General features: G+C 45.9%; 1 protein-coding gene across 1 annotated transcript in view; it reads left to right on the top strand.

The window, feature by feature from the left end:
* LOC144673084 (NACHT, LRR and PYD domains-containing protein 3-like) overlaps positions 1 to 21657 on the top strand; it is a 37167-nt gene extending 15510 nt beyond the window's left edge. Inside the window, exons 5-9 of the mRNA XM_078535082.1 lie at positions 798 to 971; positions 2444 to 2614; positions 4007 to 4171; positions 11964 to 12039; positions 21559 to 21657. Coding sequence (XP_078391208.1) covers positions 798 to 971; positions 2444 to 2614; positions 4007 to 4171; positions 11964 to 12039; positions 21559 to 21657 — 685 coding nt within the window. The remainder of the gene's footprint in view (positions 1 to 797; positions 972 to 2443; positions 2615 to 4006; positions 4172 to 11963; positions 12040 to 21558) is intronic.
* Positions 21658 to 22499: the final 842 nt, after the last annotated feature.

Raw genomic sequence — 22499 nt, 5'->3', positions numbered from 1 at the left:
ACTGTCCCACATGGCACCACATGCATGTCTCCTGCATGCAGCACTCATCAGCGTGCAACCCTTGATCTGTCATCTGCCATTTCAGCTCTTCATTCAGTAACCAGGGCTCCCTCGCCGGTCCCTCCAGAGTTGCTGTGTTTGAAAGTACTGCTGGCTGCCTTTACAGATGGCGCCAGCATTGTCTGAACCGGGACGTCCCCTGTCTGCACCCCCGAAGTGGACGGCTCCTCCCACCTGTCAGCTCCGATTAAATCGCATTCGTAATTCTGACTACCCTGACCCTCCGTCCAAACACCCACTTACAATCTGATCAGGCCTTCACCGCCTTCGGTAAAATTCCAGTCATTATCTTCAGCCCCATCACAAACTCCATTCCCAAGCCATTGACCATCCCAAGCCCCTCCCTAGCAACCCGGATAAGGACATGGGAATCCTGTGCTTTTGTTTTGTATCATCATCCTTTTTCATATTGTCCTTTCCTTGCCACCCTCCCATCCCCATTTCCCTGTTGTTTAAAACCTGCTGATTCGCTGATTTTTTTGTTCAATTCTAATGAAAGTGCATTGACAGAAACATTAAACTCTTTTTCTCTCTGAACAGATATTGCCTGATCTGCTGAGTATTTCCAGCATATTCTATTTAGATTTCAGATTTACACCAACGATAGTATTTTACCTTCTAGATTAATGGAAGTTGTTTCTTGAATTTCTCACAATATATATTATTATTGTCATTAATGGTCTTTAAAACACTGACTTTACACTGATCCCTGTTATCTTTCTCCCTCTGATCTTCAGCCTGCGTTATAACAATCTCACAGCTTCTTGTGCCGAGGATCTCGCCTCTGCTCTCAGTACAAACCGATCACTGACAGATCTGAAACTTGATAATAATAAACTGGGAGATTCAGGGGTGAAACTATTGTCTGAGGCTCTGAGGGATCCGGACTGTAAAATACAGAAACTGTGCAAGTACAGACTGTGTGATATTGTGTTTTCAATAGCAGAATAGTAAACAAAACAATGTCAGCACTGTTACTGGTATAATAAGTAAATGCTGTCCAATTTTATTAGTGCCAGTGATAAAGTTATTAATTTTTGAGTAAATCTACATTTACTCAGATTCATGTTATTTCTGTCTCTAATCCAGTCCATGGGATGTCAGTCCCACAGATAGATGTGCTGAGAGTGCGGGGTAATAAAGTGATGGTGCACCCTCTGAGGACCCCTCCTCCTCCCCAGAGGTGGACGGCTGGCCCCAGGTCACAGAAGGTCCTTGATATGCGAGAGCGAGAATCGTGAATGGAGGGAAATGTATATTAAAACACATCCTTCAGATTATTGTTTGTGACCAGTGATGGACAAATGAACAAGATGTATTGTGGTCAGCAGAGGCTCTCCTGTGTCCATCCATTAGGGCACTTATTCTCTCAACTCCACAACCCACCTCAACATCAGTGATTGACCGCCCTGCCTCCAGTTCTCCCAGTTCATGTGTCTGAATTTCCATGGGTGTAAGGTTGAGGAGATCTGGGACACAGCGACCCATCTTGGCTCAGGCCCGCTCGTCAGCTGTTTCATCTGCAAGCATAGAAATCTTCATGTAACTCGCCCATCAAAGACACACACTAGCCTATACTGGTGGCAGCCTGACTGACCCGCATGGCACCACATGCATGTCTCCTGCATGCAGCGCTCATCAGCGTGCAACCCTTGATCTGTCATCTGCCATTTCAGCTCTTCATTCAGTAACCAGGGCTCCCTCGCCGGTCCCTCCAGAGTTGCTGTGTTTGAAAGTACTGCTGGCTGCCTTTACAGATGGCGCCAGCATTGTCTGAATCAGGACGTCCCCCGTCTGCACCACCGAAGTGGACGGCTCCTCCCACTTGTCAGCTCTGATAAAATCGCATTCGTAACTCTGACTACCCTGACCCTCCGTCCAAACACCCACTTACAATCTGATCAGGCCTTCACCGCCTCCGGTAAAATTCCAGTCATTATCTTCAGCCCCATTACAAACTCCGTTGCCGAGCCATTGACCATCCCAAGCCCCTCCCTAGCAACCCGGATAAGGACAAGGGAACCCTGTGCTTTTGTTTTGTATCATCATCCTTTTTCATATTGTCCTTTCCTTGCCACCCTCCCATCCCCATTTCCCTGTTGTTTAAAACCTGTTGATTCGCTGATTTTTTTTTTTCATTTCTAATGAAAGTGCATTGACAGGAACATTAAACTCTTTTTCTCTCTGAACAGATAATGCCTGACCTGCTGAGTATTTCCAGCATATTGTATTTAGATTTCAGATTTACACCAACGTTTTACCTACTAGATCAATGGAAGTTGTTTCTTGAATTTCTCACACTATATATTATTAGTGCCATTCATGGTTTTTAAAACACTGACTTTACACTGATCCCTGTTATCTTTCTTCCTCTGATCTTCAGCCTGTGTTGTAACGATCTCACAAGTTCTGCTGTCGAGGATCTCGCCTCTGCTCTCAGTACAAAGCGGTCACTGACGGATCTGAACCTTGATCTTAATAAACTGGGAGATTCAGGGGTGAAACTATTGTCCGAGGCTCTGAGGGATCCGGACTGTAAAATACAGAAACTGGGGTAAGTACAAACTGTGTGATATTGTGTTTATAATAGGATAGAAAACAAAACAATGTCAGCCCTGTTACTGGTATAATAAATAAACGCTGTCCAATTTTACTAGTGCCGGTGATAAAGTTAATAATTTAAAAAATCTCCATTTACTCTGATTCATGTAATTTCTGTCTCTAATCCCATCTATGGGATGTCAGTCCCACAGATGTTTGTGCTGAGGGTGCAGGGAAATAAAGTGATGGTGCACCCTCTGAGGACCCCTCCTCCTCCTCAGAGGTGGGCTATCCCCCGGTCACAGGAATCCTTGATTTGTGAGAGCGAGAAGAGTGATTCGAGGGCAATGCACATTACAACACACCCTTCAGATTATTGTGTGTGAACAGTGATGCACACATGAACACAATGTTTTGTGGTCACCAGAGGCTCTCCTCTGTCCATCTATTTAAACACTCTCTCTCCCAGCTCCCTAACCCATCTCACCATCAGTAATTGCCGCCCAGCCTCTAGGCTTCCCAGCTCCAGCGCTTCACCTTCCATCAAAGTCCGGAATGAGCCTAAGCTGGTGCAGCCTGACTGTACATCATGACACCACAGGGATGGGTCCTGCATGGAGCCATTTGGTCATCACAAATCAACTCTGACTGGGCCCTCCAGAGAGGCTGACATGTCTCTAACAGCCAATGCTGCTGCCTGGGCATTGCCAGTGGCTGGGAGTGAATGACCTTTCTACCAATTTCACTTTCATCATAAGCCATAAGTGAAGTTGTAAGCTTCACCATGTATGCAGCACTCACGGCCATTATCCTCATCCCCACCACAAACTCCATCCCCTGATCACTGATGTCCCGTGTCCTCTAGCGACCCCGGGCAAGGACTTGGGGATACTGTGGATGTGTCTTGCAAGCAGGGAAATTATCCCTTTGAGGTCGTGACCCTAGAATTACAGCGAGTATGACGTGGATCAACACCCAATAGAACAATTGGGACGTTAATGGGTTTAATTTCCCGCTTCATTGTCCGCGGGAGCTCTTCAACATTTGCGCGTGCCCGCCAAGCGAAATATCGCACGAGTGCGCGATGACGTCAGGACGCTCGTTCGACATCATCTCGCCCGATTCCCCGCCTGCTTGGGTCAGGCACGCGCCCGCCTGCGGGACTCTGGGCTCTGTTTCTCCCTTCACAGATACTGTCTCCCAGGCTGACTATTTACAGAACTTTCCTTTATATTTCACATCCACAGCATCAATTATAGATTGTTTTTATGGTTTGAAGTTGTGTTTCTTGAATGTTTCACACTGTATATTATTATTTTAATTAGTTACATTCTTTGAAAAAAACTGGAAATTTATTCTGATTCCTGTTATTTTTTCTCTCTCGAACCCTCCCCCCACCCCCCAGTCTATGGGGCAACAATCTGACAGATTCTTGTGCTGAGGATCTTGCCTCTGTTTTTAATCGCTCACTGACAGATCTGGACCTGACTGCTAACGAACTGGGAGATTCAGGAATGAAACGATTGTCTGTAGCTCTGAGGAGACCGGACTGTAAAATACAGAAACTGGAGTAAGTGCTAGACAGTGTGAGATTGTGTTTAGAATAACTGAATATTTAACAATATATTTGTGCACTGTTACTAGTATTAAAAAACACTGTCCATTATTATTAGTGTTAGCTATGAATAAAAGGAAACATTTAGTTTGATTCATGTTATTTCTCTCTCTGAACCCTAGGCTATGGGATGCCAGTCCCAAAGATCTTTGTGTCTCGGGTGTAGAGGAATATTGCAAGGTCTCCCCTCCTCCTCAGAGTTGGGTGTCTGTCCCCGGTCACTGTGGCCATTAATTTGCGAAAAAGAAAAAAGTGATGAGATGGCAAAAGTGAGGAAAAGGTCCTGGGGTCGCTCTGTTAATAATTGATGACATTAGCACAGTAGTCAGAGATGACTTTAGTTCAAAAGATCAAGATGTAGAATTAGTTTGAGTAGAAATAAGAATTAGCAAAGGTAACATATCACTTTTTTATTCAATCATGGGATCCAGGCATCACTGGCTAGGCCAACATTAATTGCCCATCCTTAATTGTCCTTGGAAAAGTTGTGGTGAGCTGCCTTCTTGAACTACAGCAGTCCATGTGGGAGTAGCTTATAGGCCCCTAATACCTTCACACTTTCGGACAGAATATACAGAAAAAAACATGTGCGCCTGTAAGAATGGTGCTGCAATAACCGCGGGTTATTTTAATCTTCATACATGTTGGATGAAGCAGAATGGCAAAGCTTTCCTGGAAGATGAGCTCGTAGAGTATATTCAAGACAACTTCTTAGTCAGTATATCCTAGTACCCACCACAGAACGGCTATTTTAGACCTGGGAATGTTCAATGAGACTGGATTAATTAATGACACTTTAGTAAAGATGCCTATAATTAGCATAGTATGAGAGCAAGTCAGAAGTATAAAACCTGATAAAGGTTCTCCAAATATTTATATAGGAAATGAGAACTAAAGTGTGCACAGGTTTCTTCGAGAATGAGGCTGGGAAATTAATATTGGGAAAGGAGGAAATGGCAGAAGTGTTGAACAGGCAATTTGTGTCCCTCTTCACTGTAGAATACACAAGAAACATCCCAAGAATACTTGGAGTTCAAGATGTAAAAAGAAAGGAGGAACTTAAAACATTCAGGGTTCCGAGGGAAAAGGTATTAAGGAAACTGTTAGAACCAAAGGTTGACAAGTCCCTTGACTTGATGGCTTTCATCATAGGGTCTTAAAGGAAGTGGCTGCATACAGAGTAGATGCATTGATTGTGATCTTGCAAAATTCCCTAGATTCATGGAAGTTCCAGCAGATTGGAAGTCACATGGGGAGAATGTATTAGATTTCTTTGAGGAAGTAACATGAAAATTGATAAAGGAGAATCTGTAGATTTGGTGCACTTGGATTTCCAAAAGCAATTTGATAAGGTGTGACATTAAAGATATAAAAGATAACAAGATAAGATTTCGTAATATAGGTAGTAGCATATTAGTATGTATAGATGATTGATTAGCTAACAACAAACAGAGAGTTGGGGTAAAGGGTCATTTTCGGTTTGGCAAACTGCTACTAGTGGAGTGACACAAAGGTCAGTGCTGGGGCCTCAAATATCTGTGTAAATTACTTGGGTGAATGAACTGAATGCATGGTAGCTAAATTTGCTGATGGCGCAAAGGTAGGAAAGTAACTTGTCAAGTGGACATAAAGAGTCTATTAAGGGATTTAGAGGTGAACTGAATGGGCAAAAAATTGGCAGATGGAGTTTAATGTGGGACAATGTGAATTTGTCCTCTTTGGCTGTAAGAATAAAAAAGCAGTGTCCTACCTGAATGGAGAAAGACTGCAGACTGTACGGTACTGAGGGATCTGGGAGCCCCAGTCCATGAATCGCTAGTCATACAGTGGAGCAAGTGATTAGGGAGACAATTGGTCTGCTGGCGTTTCTGTGGATGCTGTGGCTGAAGCAGTTCCAACGACTGTCTAGTAAACCGAAGATCCTGAGTGTGAATCTCAGTGGTGCCTTTACCCCATTTTCCATTCAAGGCTTTGAAATGTGATGTGTTTACAACAAAAATACTTTGATGCACAAAAACCCAGCAACCAAAGTGTTCCAACGGAAGAAATCAAGAATTGTATTAGATCAAGGGAAGAGATGTATAAAGTTGCCAGAAAAAGGAAAGCCTGAGAATTGGGAACATTTTAGAAATCTGCCGAGGAGGACATAGAAATGGAATAAGAAAGAAAAGATAGAATATGAGAGTAAACTAGCAAGAAACACAAAAACTGATTTTAAATGCTTATGTAGGTATGTAAAAAGGAAAATATTAGTAAAAATAAATGTGGTTCCATTTCAAGCAAAGTCAGGAAAATTTACAATGCGGAATAAGGAAATGGCAGAGAAATTAAACAAATACTTTGTGTCTGTCTTCACAGAGAAAAATACTAAAAAATCGCTCAGAAATAAAGGAGAATCAAGGGACTAGTGTAAACGAGGAACTGCAAGATATTAATATTTGTTTTAAAAAAAGTATTCGAAAAATTACTGGGACCTAAAGTAGATAAACCCCCTGAACCTGATGTTCTACATCCCAGAGTGTTGAAGGAAGTGGCTGCAGAGATAGTAGATGCGTTGTTGATCATATTTCAAAATTCTGTAGCCTCTGGAATGGTTTCTGCAGATTGGAAGGTGGGAAATATAACCCCGTTGTTTAAGAAAGGAGGTAGAGAGTAAACTGGGAACTAGAGATCTGTTAGCCTGACATAAGTAGTAGGGAAAATGCTAGATTCTGCAATAAAGGATGTGATAATAGAACAGTTAGAAAATATTGGTAGCATTGGGCAGATTCAACATGGATTTATGAAAGGGAAATCATGTTTAACATACTTGTTGGGGTTTTTGAGGATGCAGTCAGCAGAATAGATAAGGGGAGACCCGTGGATGTGGTACAGTGAGGTAGCGCAAGGATCACAGCCGCAGCTATACACAATCTATATGAATGATTTGGACGTGGGGATTAAATGTAATATTTAGATGTTTGCGGGTGACTGGAAATTAAGTGGAAGTGTGAGTTGTGAGGAGGATGCAAAGATGTTTCGATGGGATCTGGAGAAGATAAGAGATTGGCCAAAATTTGTCAGATGGAATACAATATGGAGAAATGTGAGGTTATCCACATTGGCGGGAAATAACAAATACAGTCATCTGTTAAATGGTGAGAGACTGGGAAGCGTTGTTCTTCCAAGATATTTCAATGTCCTTGTTCATGTCTCACTTAAGGCTAACATGCAGGTACAGCAAACAGTTAAAAAGGTAAATGTTATGTTGGCTTTTATTACAAGTGTATTTGAGTTTAGGAGTAAAGATGTCTCACTGCCTTGGTGAGACGGCAACAGGAGCATTCTATGCAGTTTTTGTCTTCTTACCTAAGGAAAGATATACTTGTCTTAGACTGAGTGCAATGAAGGTTCCACTAAAATAATTCCTGGAGCAATGCGTGCTGAGGAAAAATTAAATAGACTGGACCTCTATTCTCTTGAGTTTAGAAGAATGAGAGATGATCTCATTCAGGCATACAAACTTCTAACAGGGATTGACAGTGTAGATGCAGGTAGGAGGTTGCCCCAGACTGGGGGTGTCTAGAACCAGGGGACGCAGTCTCAGAATAAGGGGCAGGCCATTTAGGACTGAGATGTGCAGGAATCTCTTCACTCAGAGGGTGGTGAATATTTGGAATTCACTGCCCCAGAGAAGGCTCAGTCATTTAGTATGTTCAAGACTGGGATTTATCGATTTCTACACATTGAAAGCATCATGGAACATGGGTTTAATAAAAGGAAATGTTGTTGAAGTGGAAGATGAACCATGATCTCAGTGAATGGCGGAGTGGGCTCTAAGGGCTGAATAGTTGGCTCCTGCCCCTATTTCATATGTTTTTATTGCAAGGGGAATGCATTGTAAAAGAAGTTTTGCTGCAGCTAGACAGGGCCTTAGTCAGACAGCATCTGGAGTAAACTATACAGTTTTGGTCTATTTAGTTAAGAAAGGGTATAATTGCATTAGAACCAGTTCAGAGAAGGTTCACTCGACTGATTGCTGGGATGAAGGGGTTTATTTTATGATGAAAAGTTAAGCAGATTGGGCCTATACCCGTTGGTGTTCAGGAGGCTGAGAGGTGATCTTACTGAACACAGAAGATCCTGAGGGGACTTGATAGGGTTTGTGCTGAGAGGATTTTTCCTCTTGTGGGAGGAGAACTTAGGGACACTGTTTTTAAAAACAGCGGTCTCCCATTTAAGACTCAGATGAGAAGAAATTTAGTTAGTCTGTGGAATTCTCTTCCCAAGAGGCGAGTGGAAGCTGGGTCATTAAATTTATTCAAGGCTGAGTTAAGGTAGATTTTTGATTGACAAGAGATTTGAGGGTTACGCAGACCAACAGGAAAGCTGAGTTCAGGCCAGAATCAGATCAGCCAGAATCAGATCAGCCATCATCTTATCAAATGATGGAGAAGGCTTCGGGGCTGAATGGCCTACTCCTGCTCCTACTAATTCTGTTCTTATTCCAACACGTTCTTCAGACTACAATCTGTGACCAGTGATGGATGGAGAAGCATTATGTTTTGTCGACCCCAGAGGCTCTCCTGTGCCCGTTCATTAGGCCACTCGATCTCTCAGCTCCACCAACCATCCGCCCTGCCTCCAGGCCTCCCAGCTGCAGCACTTCATCTTCCATTGGTGTAAGGATGGCAAGATCTGGACGCCAGCACTCTTAGTGGCTCCTTCCCTGACATCATGTGCTCTCTTCTACAAGCACATACATTTCTATGGTTACTCACCCATCAAAGGTACACATTAGTCTATGCTGATGTCAGCCTGGCTGTCCATCATGTCACCACAGAGATGCCTCCTGCATGTGGACACTCAGTCTTGGCAGTGCAGTAGTCAACTCTCACTGGCCAGGGCCTTCCACAGAGAGGCTGACATGTCTCTGACAGTCAATTCTGCTACCTGGGCATCCTTAGTCACGTATAAGGCTGTACGTTTAACATTGGTGCTGCACTCACCTTGCCAGAACACATCAGGACTTTGATCCTTTTGTGTCACTGCAACCACGTGCCCCACACCTGCTCACCCCCTCGGCAATCTCTACCCAGGCTTGCTTGGATTCACTGGGCCGATCTCCTCCTCCTGTCCTGAGGGAACAAGATCTCCCTCCGAGCCCGAGCAGTCTGGGGAAGCGGCTCCAGGGAGACATCAGTAAACCAGGGATGTTGCCTTCATAGCTTCCAGCAAGAACACAGCCATTATCCACAACCCGACCACAAACTTCATTCCTTAGTCACGGACCATCCCATGTCCCCCCCACCCCCGAGTGACATGGAAATACTGTGCTGCTGTCTTGAACCATCATCCCTTCTGTCAGTTAATCACATCGCAGATTCCATTCTGATCTCTCCTTGCCCGCAGATCCCCCAAACGCCGTAGCTTATAACCTGTCAATTCACTGCTATTTCCCAGTTCTAATAACAGCTCAGACTTTAATATGATAGACTTCTTCATCAAGATGTAGAGTGATGAAGTTGATTCTGAGTCTAGGGTCCTGAATCTTAAAAAAGGAAACTACAATGGTATGAGGCGCAAGTTGGCTGTGATGTATTGGGAAAACGTTATTTAAAGGGGTGACGTTGGATAGGCAATGGCAAACATTCAAAGAGCACATGGGTCAACTGCAACAATTGTTTATTCCTGGCATGCGCAGAAGTAAAACAGGAAGGGTGGACAAACCATGGCTTACATGGGAATTTAGAGACACATTAAATAAAAGGATAAGGCATACAAATTGGCCAGAGAAAACAACAGACCTGAGGATTGGGAGCAGTTTAGAACCCAGTAAAGAAGGGCCAAATAATTGTTTAAGAAGAGGAAAATAGAGCATGAGAGTAAGTTTGTGGGGAACGTAAAAACTGACTGTAAAAGTTTCTGTAGGTATGTGAAGAGAAAAAAATTGGTGAGGACAAATGTAGGTCCCTTACAGTCAAAAACAGGGCAATTTATAATGGGGAACAAAGAAGTGGCCGCCAATTAAATACATACTTTGGTTATGTCTTCACAAAGGAGGACACAAATAACATACCAGAAATGTTGAGGAACTCAGGGTTTAGTGAGAGGGAGGAACTGAAAGAAATCGGTATTGGTAGGGAAATGGGTTGGGGAAATTGATGGGATTGAAGGCCGATAAATCCCTAGGGCCTGATAATCTACATCCTAGAGTACTTAAGGAAGTGGCCCCAGAATAGTGGATACATTGGTGGTCATCTTCCGAGATTCTCGATAGACTCTGGAACAGTTCCTACAGATTGGAGGGTAGCTAATGTAACCCCACTATTTAAAAAGGGAGGTAGAGAGAAAACAAGGAATTATAGACCAGTCAGCCTGACGTCGGTAGTGGGGAAAATTCTAGAGTCCATTATAAAAGATTTAATAGCTGAGCACCTGGAAAACAGTGGCAGAATCGGACAGAGTGAGCATGGATATACGAAAGGGAAATCAAATTTGACAAGTGTACTGGAATTTTTTGAGGATGTAACTGGTAGAGTTGATGAGGGGGAGCCAGTGGATGTGGTTTATTTGGATGTTCAGAAGACTTTCGATAAAGTCCAGCCTAAGAGATTAGCATGTGAAATGAAAGCACATGGGATTGGGGGTAGTGTATTGAGATGGATAGAAAACAGGTTGACAGACAGGAAACAAAGAGTAGGAATAAACATGTATTTTTCCGAATGGCAGTGGGGTACCGCAGGGATCGGTGCTGGGACCACAACTATTCGCAATGTATAATAATGATTTAGATGAGGGAACTAAATGTAATATATCATCCTGACCTGTAGGACTCCAAATCTGATCAAGTGAGTGTTTGTGTTAATTGTTAGTGTAATAATTAAAATATAAATGGGATTTAAAATATAAATGGTCCTGAATCTATCAAACAGCAGCAATGAAAAGCGGATTGCCTCTGCTCGACAAGATTCTCCCAAACTGAAACTGCTTCATTTTCCTCCCGGGACCTTCAGCAGTGACCCCCCCTCCCCGGGGAGCTCCACCCGAGCAGAGTCTAGTCGGGTCAGGGGAGAGTGGTGGTGTGGGGGTGGTTGGGGGGTTAATCGGGTAGTGTGGGTGTAGTATGATGGTCAGTGGGGGGTGGGGGTGGTTGGAGGGGTTAATCGGGTAGTGTGGGTGTAGTATGATGGTCAGTGGGGAGTGGGGGTGGTTGGAGGGGTTAATCGGGTAGTGTGGGTGTAGTATGATGGTCAGTGGGGGGTGGAGGTGGTTGGAGGGGTTAATCGGGTAGTGTGGGCGTAGTATGATGGTCAGTGGGGGTGTGGAGGTGGTTGGAGGGGTTAATCGGGTAGTGTGGGTGTAGTATGATGGTCAGTGGGGGGGTGGGGGGTGGGTGATTGGGGGACTCAGTTGTGGAGTTACCCGTGTATTAGACCAGGTTTTACAGTCTAACATTTCCTGGGTAACTACCCGGGTAAGTCCTGTGGATTTGTCCCAAGTCTCCGATTCTTACCCAGAGTCAGAGACATTCACACAGGTTCCCGGGCAGCAGGGGTATTGCCCAGTGGAAATTTAAACCTCTGAGGCAATTCCCACGTAGGCCCGCGGGTCAGGACATCCCAGGGACCCGCTGCCCATCTTCAGCCATATGTCCGGTCTCTGATGACCCAGTGAGCAGGAGATTTGGCCCATTAACTCCAGTCTCCCTGTTATTGACACTGTTGTTCAATCTGTTTATTCCTGTTTAATCTTTAATCTCTTTCAGGCTGGAGTACAATCAGTTCAGTCAAAGTGGAGAAAATCAGCTGAAGTTGCTGCAGGGAACCAGATCTGGACTGAGAGTGAGATGCGAACCTTAAGATTGATAAACATTCCTGTTCTCATTATAGGAACATTTTTAACCGAGTTTCTCTCCCTCCCCTTTAACTGGCCGCGCTCCAGGTTTAAATCCTGTTGGCTCTTTCCCAGTTTCCAGCTCGAGCTGAGTGAGCGTCTTCTTCCATTGTGACGTCAGAGGCCCAGCCACAGGGTCACGAGACTCCGCCGCCCGGCCCCACAGGCGCTGCTTCTGCAGGATATCCGGGGCTGAATGTTCCCCAATGGGTCACTGGGGAAATGTACAGACAGGGAGGGCCCAGGGTGGGGATCAGTCTGGGCTGCAGTGGGACATTGACAATTACACTCAGTATTCCTGGGATTGGGGGTAAAGCCCCTAGGGCTCCCGCTCAGTATCACTGCCCAGTGACCCTGCTGGGAAGTGAACCTGTGTGGATTCAGGGTGGGTACAGGGTCTGTTCAGCTGGGATAGATCCCACTGTCCAATAGAGACAAACACCCACTGCATGGGGTGTCCCAGAGAGAGTATCCTATTGGGGAGGTTCCAGCGGATTCTGTAACCGAGGGATTGGACTGAAAGTATCAATGCTTTTCTGTCGTCCCTAAGAAATAAATCATCAGTTGTTGAAACAATGTGTTGAATTGAGACTCTGCCCTATTGATATTGCTGTAATTTACACACTGAAGGGTGAGTTTCTAAACAGCTGGAATGACAAAGAGGACTGGAGTGTGTCAAATAAAGATGGTGACCTGGTAAATTCACCCACCCGCTCAAAGAGTAACAAGTTGTGGAAGTTAAGTGACCCAGTGGAAACTACACTGCAATAAATGGACAGGATCCATGTAGGGACCCACAGCCTGAAACTCTGCGTGCCTAATGCATGGGTTGTGGTCTGAACACAGAGCAGGATCACCAGCATTTAAACAGAGAGAAGATAGTTTGATGTTCTGGGTCAGGTTCCTTAAGATGTAACTTTGTTGGATTGATATTATTTTCCAGATACTGATGGGCCTGTTGTACATTACATTATTTCCTGATTTAGTTTACATTCCCCATCATATAGAGTTTGTTTATTCTCCCCTCACTCTGGTACAATAAATGGTGAAGTTTTACTGTGTTCATCAGGCTTCAAAAATTCAAGGAAGGGAACCAATAATTTGAACTCAGTAATAACCAGATGCGAACAACAGGCTCACACAAGAAAGATGATCTGGTATTAGATATCTCCTGGGGCCAAAGACTGACAGATCAAGGGACAGAGAGATAAGACTCTATGGTTTAATGTAAGGAATCAACTCAGAAATGTCAACATAATCACCATACAGTAATGAGAAATTAATACTGATACAGTGGAAAGAACAGGTAACAGGGACAAAAAAACACACTTTGTAAAGGTTTTTACACGCTTTTATGGTGTTGTCACTGACACCCAATTAACGCTGATAGCCCACAAATTGCAATGAGATAAGTGTCCCATTTAATGGAGTCGATTTCAACTATCAGGGGAGGATTGTGTATTGGGTTATGTTGCTGGACTAACAATCCTTTGGTTTGCTGATAACCCAGAGAATATGAGTTCAGATGAAAGTTTGAGAATTTTAATTCAGTTTAAAAGAAGCTGGATTTTAAATAAAAACTGTTGTCATTGATCATTTATCTGCCCGAGTGTTTGTGAAGGAAACGTGCTGTCCTTATCTGGCCTGTTCTGTCTCTGACTCCAGACTCTCCAATGTGATTGGCTGTCATGTTCGCGGCCTCTGAAGTGCCCGAGTATTCCGCTTAGTTGTATCAAACAGTCACATCGATCATTCTAGGGGATGCCCCAACAGCGACATCTCAGGGTAATTTGAGTCGACAATTACAGTGACTTCACCAGCAACAGCCACAGCTGGGAAGTGGGTGGAACTTGTCACTCGGGTGTAAAACTGGTGTTTCAGATCCTTGAAATGGAAATTGAAAGGTTTCTGTGAGGCCGCTGATTTCTAATGCCAGTTTCTCACCAGAGGAGCAAGTTGGGGGATAAATGTTCATGCAGACACCGGGGTGTTCCCCATATCTTCTTGTACTAGAGCGGCTGGGGTGTGTTGTCTCCACTGGAACAGACAGAGAGCGCCAGGGATTAACACCTCATCGGGGAAAGCACAAACAATGGAAAAGAGAACCGGGCCGATTCCAAAATACCCGGACGATTTACTATATACCCCATTATGGGCAAAATCCCAAGACAAACCTCTTCTCCAATCAACAGTATTAGATCGACAGACTACAGAATGGATGAATTAGATTCCTGAATGGTTCATAAATGAATCTCCCCAATCTGATCTAAACTATAATTTTATAATCAGTGATCTAGTGAATACTTTTTGATGGTGATAGACTGAGTTAGCAGCCTCTCATTCATTGTGCTACTTACCTGCCTATTAATTGTGTAATTAATGTTCCTGGGTGACCCTGTCTGCAACTATACAGAATAGGTCCTCCCGATCCACTCCAGCGCTACCCTCATAATTGTAAACACCTCAAATAAATGGTCACTTAGTCTCCTCAGTTCCAAAAAACACAACCCCAGCCGATCCAGTCTTTCCTCATAGGAAATGGGTGAGTGCCAGGCTGTCAAGGAGGACAAGGCCAGTAGTGCAATAAACCCCTCAGTGCATCTCGCTCTACAACATTTATTCAGCCCTGAATACTGGTGAGAATGACGGGTCAACTGGGGAGTGCAGCCAGAGCCAAACCCATGGTGCCACGGATTGTTCAGCTGACCGGGGGTGAGGAGGTGCAATAATTGGGGATTCTGTAGTTCAGGGAGACCGCTGGCCTTTCTGCGGCTGCAGACATGAGTCTTGGATGAGTTGTTGCCAGACCAACCACCTCCCCCCAACCCCCATGGAGGGTCAAGGCCACGACGAAATTGGCAAAGGCAAAGAAAGCAATGCTCAAAAAGATGCAAATAAAAATATATAAGTTGTTGAATTCTGAGCTTGGAGGTTCTTCTCAGCATCACCACATCTCTCTTAAAAGAGCTGAGACCACAAGAAAATGGCACTTGCGGCCCAGCTCCTTCTCAATAGAGATCAGTAAGAAATATGTGCTACACCCGCGCTTTCTCTTTGTCAGATCTGAACAATTATTGTGTGTTGCGTCTCCTGTGTAATGGACCTAGAGCTAATCTTCTTCCCTATTATTCCCAAATTTCCCCTGTCCAATACAATGTGAACAATTATTGTGTTGTGTTCTTCTCTAATCTGTAAACTTCATTGTTCCGGAGTGTGGGAACATCTACTGGCCGGAACTGAGAACTATAACAGAGCGGCTCAGATTCACATTTACTGTCAGTGTTACAAAGACAGCCACACTGTGCAATGTGAGGAAATAGTTTCTGTCTTTTAAATATGTTGTACTGTTCCACATTTTATAGTGAGAAATGAATAGAATCGAGAAATAATAACGATATTGCTTCACTCCTTGGATTATTGTGAATTTACCATTTTATTCTTTACTAGACATTAAGCACCATTTCTGTCTGATTTCTCAGGTTTACATGACTGAAAAAAACAAACACAAATAGAATAAAAACTAAGCTGATGGCTTCACAGGAAATAAAAGCAAAAGAAATGGAGGTGAAATACAAACAGAATAAAATGAAATAAATCTGAAAATGCTGGACAGGCTGATCCTGAAACATCTGTGGAGAAGTTCGGGTTAACAGTTCAGGGCCCTGAACCTTCTCTAGACCTGAAAAGATAATCCAGCTTCTCCACAAAGAGATTTGAACATTCGCCTTCTTTATTTTAATAATGTTTTATTTTGATTTCAGAGTTGCTTATTTGGTATTGAAATATTCTTTTGTAAATTCCATGGGCCCAAATCATCCTGTCTCCGGATGGTCAGAAATGGGGTGTTTGTGAGAAGATGTGTGTTAGGATCTTGCGGAAGTCCTGACTCGGGGACTTTGCTTATTCAATGGGCCAAGGGAGCTGGACAGGCTTTTCCTGATTCCACATCCTGGGTTGTTCTTCCCCGGTGTCTTGGGGATGACACTAGACAGTAAATAGGAACTCTCTGCTTCTTTCTTGCCTTTGAGCTTTCTGATTGGGACTCTTCCTGTTAATCCTGTTTTATTGTCACACTCACAAGGTCTGAACTGTTGCTCTCTTTCCCATGGTCTCTAAGATTATTAACCAGGTTAGGAAGGAATCAGTGACCCTGACCAGTAACAGCCGTTTCCTAATGGTTATCCACAAGGGCGGTTCAGACACTCTCCTCACTTCATCATTAACGACTATAAATAAAAATAAAAGATACAGAACTACAACAATAACTTCCATTTACAGGGCGCCTTTAACAAAGTAAAATGTCACAAGTTGCAGGAGGGTTACAGACAAATTTGACACAAGAACAGAGTAAAAACAGAATTACCTGGAAAAACTCAGCAAGTCTGGCAGCATCGGCGGAGAAGAAATCAGTTAGCGTTTCGAGCCTTCATGGCCCTTCGGCAGAACTGTTCTGCCGAAGGGCCATGAAGGCTCGAAACGTTAACTGATTTCTTCTCCGCCGATGCTGCCAGACTTGCTGAGTTTTTCCAGGTAATTCTGTTTATGTTTTGGATTTCCAGCATCCGCTGTAGCTTTTAGCTTTTTGTTTTTACACAAGAACAGAGTAAATAGGAGCAGGAGTAAACCACACGGCCCCTCCAGCCCGCTCCGCTATTTCATATGGTCAGGGCCAGGATTCCCTTCCCGCCATCCGAAGAGTTGGTAGTGAACACATTCCTGCCAACTCCCACTGCCCCGCAGCCATTTCACTCTGGGATGAGCGTCAATTGGCTACAGGTGGAAGTTCCGCCCTTCACTGGGAGGAAGTCCCGCCTCAGAGAGCTGCTGGCTATTCTGATTGGTCGAGAGCTCTCTGGTCCCTGAGGCTCCAGGAGTGGAAAGGACAGGGACTGGAAGTAGCTCCCAGAGACTCAATCCCAAAATTCCAGCAACAGGTAATTTCCGGGGGCCTCAGGCCGGGTGGGGGGCGGACTTGCAGCTACCGGGCTTAAGGGGTGGGGGCAAAGTTTTTCTTTATTCGTTCATGGGGTGTGGGTGTCCCAGGAAAGAAAGAATTTATTGCCCATCTGTAAATGCCCCTGAACAGAGTAACTGACTACGCCACTTCCGAAGGCATTTAAGAGTCAACCACATTACTCTGGACTAATGTAGGAGTTTGGATCCACATGTAGACGAGACCAGGTAAGGATGACGGATGAGAGATTTCCTTCCCTAAAGGACATTCGTGCACAAGATGGGTCTTTACATCAATTGACATTGGTTTCATAGTCACCATCACTGAGACTAGTTTCTATTCCAGAATTTGTGTAAATTGCCGGCAGTGTTCCAGCTCAGAATGGGATTATTAAGGAGCAGAATAGGGTCAGTTTATGAGCTCGGTCCAGGGCTCAGTTCCCCTCTTACAGCGCTGACCCACTGACTGTGCGGCGATCCCTCATTCCCAAAACTCTGACAGTGAAGTCATCCCTCATTCCTGACCCACTGACTGTGCAGCGCTCCTGTTTTCCTGACGCTTTGAAAGTGCAGCGGTCCCTCATTTGTGGCCTACTGTGAGTGCAGCTCTCTCTCTGTTTTGACTATCTGACAGCATAGCGCTGCCATATTCCTGACCCTCTGACAGTGCAGCGTTCACTCATGCCTAACCATCTGACACTGCAATGCTTGATCAGTCCTGACCCTCCGACAGTGCAGCACTCATCCAGTCGTGACTCTAAGAGTGCCGCACTCCCTCCGTCCTGACTCACTGACTGTGCGGTGCTCCCTCATTCCAGAGCCTCTGACAATGAAACGCTCGCTCATTCCTGACCCTCCGACTGTGCAGCGCTCCCTCAATCCTGAGCCTTTGACAGTGCAGCAGTGCTGCAGCCGTGACTCTCTGACATTGCAGCGTTCTGATTTTCCTGATCCCCTGACAATTCAGCACTACCTCATTCCTGAGCCTCTGAGGGTGCAGCGTCCTCTCATGCCTAACCCTCTGACAGTGCAGCACTCGATCAGCCCTTACCCACTCTCAGTGTCGTGCTCTCCGAGTCCTCACCCACTGACAGCACAGCATTCCATCGGTTTTGACCCTCTGACAGCATACTGCTCCCTTATTCCTGACCCTCTGAAACTGCAGAGTTCCCTCATGCGTAACCCTCTGACAGCGCAGCGCTCGATCATTCCTGACCCTCTGACAGTGCTGCGCTCCCCGAGTCCTCACCCACTGACAGCACAGGGCTCCTTCAGTCGTGAGAATCTCACAGTGCAACACTGCCTCAGCCCTGACCTTCCGACAGTGCAGCGCTCCCTCAGTCCTGACACTCTGACAGTACAGCACACACTTAGCCCAAAAGCTTTTACAGTGAATTGCTGCTTTAGTCCTGACCCTCCGACAGTGCAGCGCTCCCTCAGTCCTGACAGTCTGACAGTGCAGCACTCTCTCAATACTGACCATCTATCTGTGCAGTGCTCCCTCAGTCCAAACTCTCTGACAGTGCAGCACACACTCAGCCCTGAAGCTTTGACAGTGAAACGCTGCTGCATTCTTGACGCTCGACAGTGCAGCGTTCCTTAGCCCTGTCACTTCTACACTGCAGAGCTATGCCAATCCCTGCCATCTGTCGGTTTAACGCTCCCACGATCCACATCCTCTGGCAATGAAGTGCTCCTTCAGTCCTGACCTTCTGACAGTGCAGTGCTCGGCCAGCCTTGACCCGTGTCAGTGCAGAGCTCCCTCAACACTGACTTTTTGACAGTGCAGTGTTGCCTCAGTCAGTACCCCTTGACAATGCAGCACCCCCTGTTTCCTGTCCCTCTGACAAAGCAGAGCTCCCTCATGTCCAAACCTGTCACAGTGCAGCGCTCGATCAGTCCACCCTCTGACAGTGCAGCGCTCCCCCATTCATGACCCCCTGACAGTGCATCGCTCCATCAGCCCTGACCATATGATGCTGTAGTGTCACCTCAGGCTTAGCCTCTGACCGTGTGGTGCCCCTCAATGCTAACCCCCTGAAAATGTAGCGCTCCCTCAGCCCTTAACATCTGACATTGCGGTGCTCGTTCAGTCCTCACCATCTGACAGTGCAGCGCTCCCTCAGCCCTTAACATCTGACAGTGCAGCGCTCCCTCAGTCCTGAGCATCTGACAGTGTAGCGCTCCCTCAGTCCTGAGCATCTGACAGTGCAGTGCTCTTTCAGTCCTAACCATCTGACATTGAACGACTCTCTTACGCCTCACCCACTGATAGTGCAGCTCACTGTCAATCCTGACCACATGGCAACACAGCGATCCCTCAATCCTCATGCACTGACAGTGTAGCGCTCCCTCAGTCCAAACCCTCTGACAGTGAAGCACTCCCTGATTCATGGTCCTCAGACAATGTAGCGCTCCCTCAGCCCTGTCCCTCTGGCAGTGCAGTGCTCCTTCAGCTTTGACAATGCAGCCCTACAATAGACCTGACCCTCTGACAGTGCAGCGCACCTCCAGTCGTAACTCCCTAAGACTGCAGCACTAACTCAGCCCTGACCCACTCACATTGCAGAGCTCGCTCAGTCCTGACATCTGACAGTGCAGAGCTCGCTCAGTCCCGACCCACTGACTGTGCAGCACACCCTGATTCCTGACCCTCTGACAATGTAGCCCTCCATCATGCTTAACCCTCTGACAATGCAGCGCTCGTCCTTACCCTCTGATACTGCAGCACTCCCTGATTCCTGACTACCTGACAACGCAGCCCTCCCTCATGTGTAAACTTCTGACAGTGTAGCACTCTATCATTCCAGGACCTCTGACAGTGCAGCGCTCCCCCATTCCCGACCCCCTCACAGTGCATTGCTCCATCAGGCCTGACCCCATGACACTGCGGTGCCACCTCAGGCCTGGCCTCTGACTGTGCAGCACTCCCTCAATCCTAACCCCCTGAAAGTGCAGCGTTCCCTCAGTCCTGAACACCTGACAGTGCAGCGCTCTCTCAGTCCTGACCATCTAGCAACGCAGTGCTCCCTCCATCCTCACACACAGTGCAGGGCTCCCTTAGTCGAAATCCTCTGACAGTGCAGCAATCCCTCAGTCCTGGTCCTCAGACAAGATAGCGCTCCCTCAGCCTGTCCCTCTGAAAATGCAGTGCTCCTTCAGGCCTGACCCGCTGACAATGCAGCCCTCCCTCAGAGCTGACCCTCCGACAGTGCAGCGCTCCTCCAGTCATTACCCACTGAGTATGCAGCAGGCCCTCCATCCCCACCCACTGACTTTGCAGAACTCTCTCAGTTCTCACCCACTGACTGAGCGGCGCTCCCTCGTTCCTGACCCTCTGACGGTGAGGCGCTCCCTCATTCCTGAACCTCTGACAGTGTGGCGCTCCCTCATTCCTGACCCACTGACTGTGCGGCGCTCCCTCATTCCTGAACCTCTGACATTGAGGCGCTCCCTCATTCCTGAACCTCTGACAGTGCGGCGCTCCCTCATTCCTGACCCACTGACTGTGCGGCGCTCCCTCATTCCTGACTCTCTGACAGTGCAGCGGTACTGCCGTCCTGATTCTCTGACATTGCAGCGCTGCCTCAATCCTGATCCTTTGACAATGCAGCGGAATTGCAGTCCTCATCTCTGACAGAGCAGCGCCCCCGTATTCCTGACCCCTCACAATTCGGCACTACATTAGTCCTGACCATCAGACAGTGTCCGACAGGCCTCCTCCTGGAACACCAGGGTTTTATGATTCACGAGTCTCATTTCTACACGGACTGGGAGATTAGAAAACGGCTCAAGACGCGAAGGTAATGAGTGATTCCGGGCAGTTCCCCCATGCTTTGTCCGACTATTGTGCCTGATGTTTTGTACCGGCATGTAACAAGGTCACACATGTCCAGCTGTGGTGACCGAGGGTCTAAGTTGTTGTACATGAGAGTTGTCCATGGGGTTCGATGTGAATGCTCAAACACTGCCAGCAGCCTCCATGATTGAAATGATTATCTTCTTCTACCAGCTTCTTAACTCGAGAATGCATTTCATTTAATCCATTGGCACAAATCTTGGAAATAAAAATAAGTTATCCAGATCAGTTGAATAATGTTGATTTGTTAGATACTGAATAAACTTCTAAAGCCGGCGAACAACATGGTCAGAAATAGGTTGAAATGTATTTTAATAGAGAACCAGGTTGGGAGGAAAAGCAGCGCCTTCAGCTCATGTAAGTTAATGGGATTTGATTTCATTCAGTTTTATCTGTGTAAAGCGACCGCAATAGGGCTCGAATCCACATTCTCCTCATAACGTTGCATGATAAACGGGGCTTAAAAACTGTATCTATTCGGCCATGAGACAAGCCAAACCTCCAGCAAACAATTGTGAATAAATGTTACCGATACATTCAAGATCCTGACTCACACTGTAAGTAGCGCGCTTTGCCCCCGAGTCCTCATCCACCCCTGAAGCTGAATTCTGACTGTTTTCTATGAATCTTGTTTGTTATTGTGTTGTTTTAACAGGAAAACACGATGTTCACCGCGGGAAAGCAGCAGACACCGCACGGCAGGAAGTTGAGGAAATGTTTTCAATTTCGCAAGAACAATTTATTTTCGCCGTAGTAAAAATACAGTTAATATAAATTGAACAGGGGCGTTAATTGAACTCGAGTTAGGACAGGAAACATGGGTTCGGTTTTTCACTTTACTAGCGAATACCTGAATAACGGCCCAAACAGATTTAACTGCCTTCTTCAGTTCTTCCCTGAATTCAGTTTGTGTAAAATAAGCTTTGATGGAGAGATTCCACCACAGGAACTAATCGAGAGAATACCTTCTGCCGCATTTGTGGTGTGTTCTATTATCGAGAGTAGCAAGTTCCTTGCAGCAAGGTCTAGTTTCTCAATACACGTTTCTACAGAGCACTTCCGCCACCAGGTCAACGTGCCATGTTTTCCTTTCACTAATCCACTCTCCGCGAGCCTCTCTCTTGGTGGGATGCTGTGTTATTGTTCAGCCTATTAAGTTGCATGTCGATCAGAGCTATCTTGCATCTGTTATCGACCAACTTCAAATTGTCAGTCTGATTCGTGCGCATAGTCCTGACGTTCCCGCTTGCGAATCGACGAGTTGACATCTCCTATATTTTAGTTTGTTTCATTTATTTGCCTGGTGCAATGGATTCTATTAACTTGTTGTGGAGAGACTCTAATCTAGAAGAACCCATTGAAGCAGCTGAGCTGTGGTGGGTCAGCACCTTAGTAGTCGGGCACTGCCCGATGTGAGGTGGTTGGCGAATGACCAGAGAGATACGATTGTCCATCCCACCGCCAGAGGCTGCCTGTAGCTCTCGTTCATTATGGCAATCAAATTGGAGTTATCACTCATAGCTACTGTTTCCCGTGTTGTGTTAACATTCTGCAATGAAAATGGTGTGCCCTCTCTCCAGGGCTCCAGGTTTGGCA

This window comes from Cetorhinus maximus, unplaced genomic scaffold (genome assembly GCF_964194155.1).
Source record: "Cetorhinus maximus unplaced genomic scaffold, sCetMax3.hap1.1 HAP1_SCAFFOLD_254, whole genome shotgun sequence".
In the NCBI taxonomy this organism is placed as follows: Eukaryota; Metazoa; Chordata; class Chondrichthyes; order Lamniformes; family Cetorhinidae; genus Cetorhinus; species Cetorhinus maximus.
Note: the sequence above shows the minus strand (reverse complement) of the source record. Positions and strands in the feature narration are given on the sequence as shown.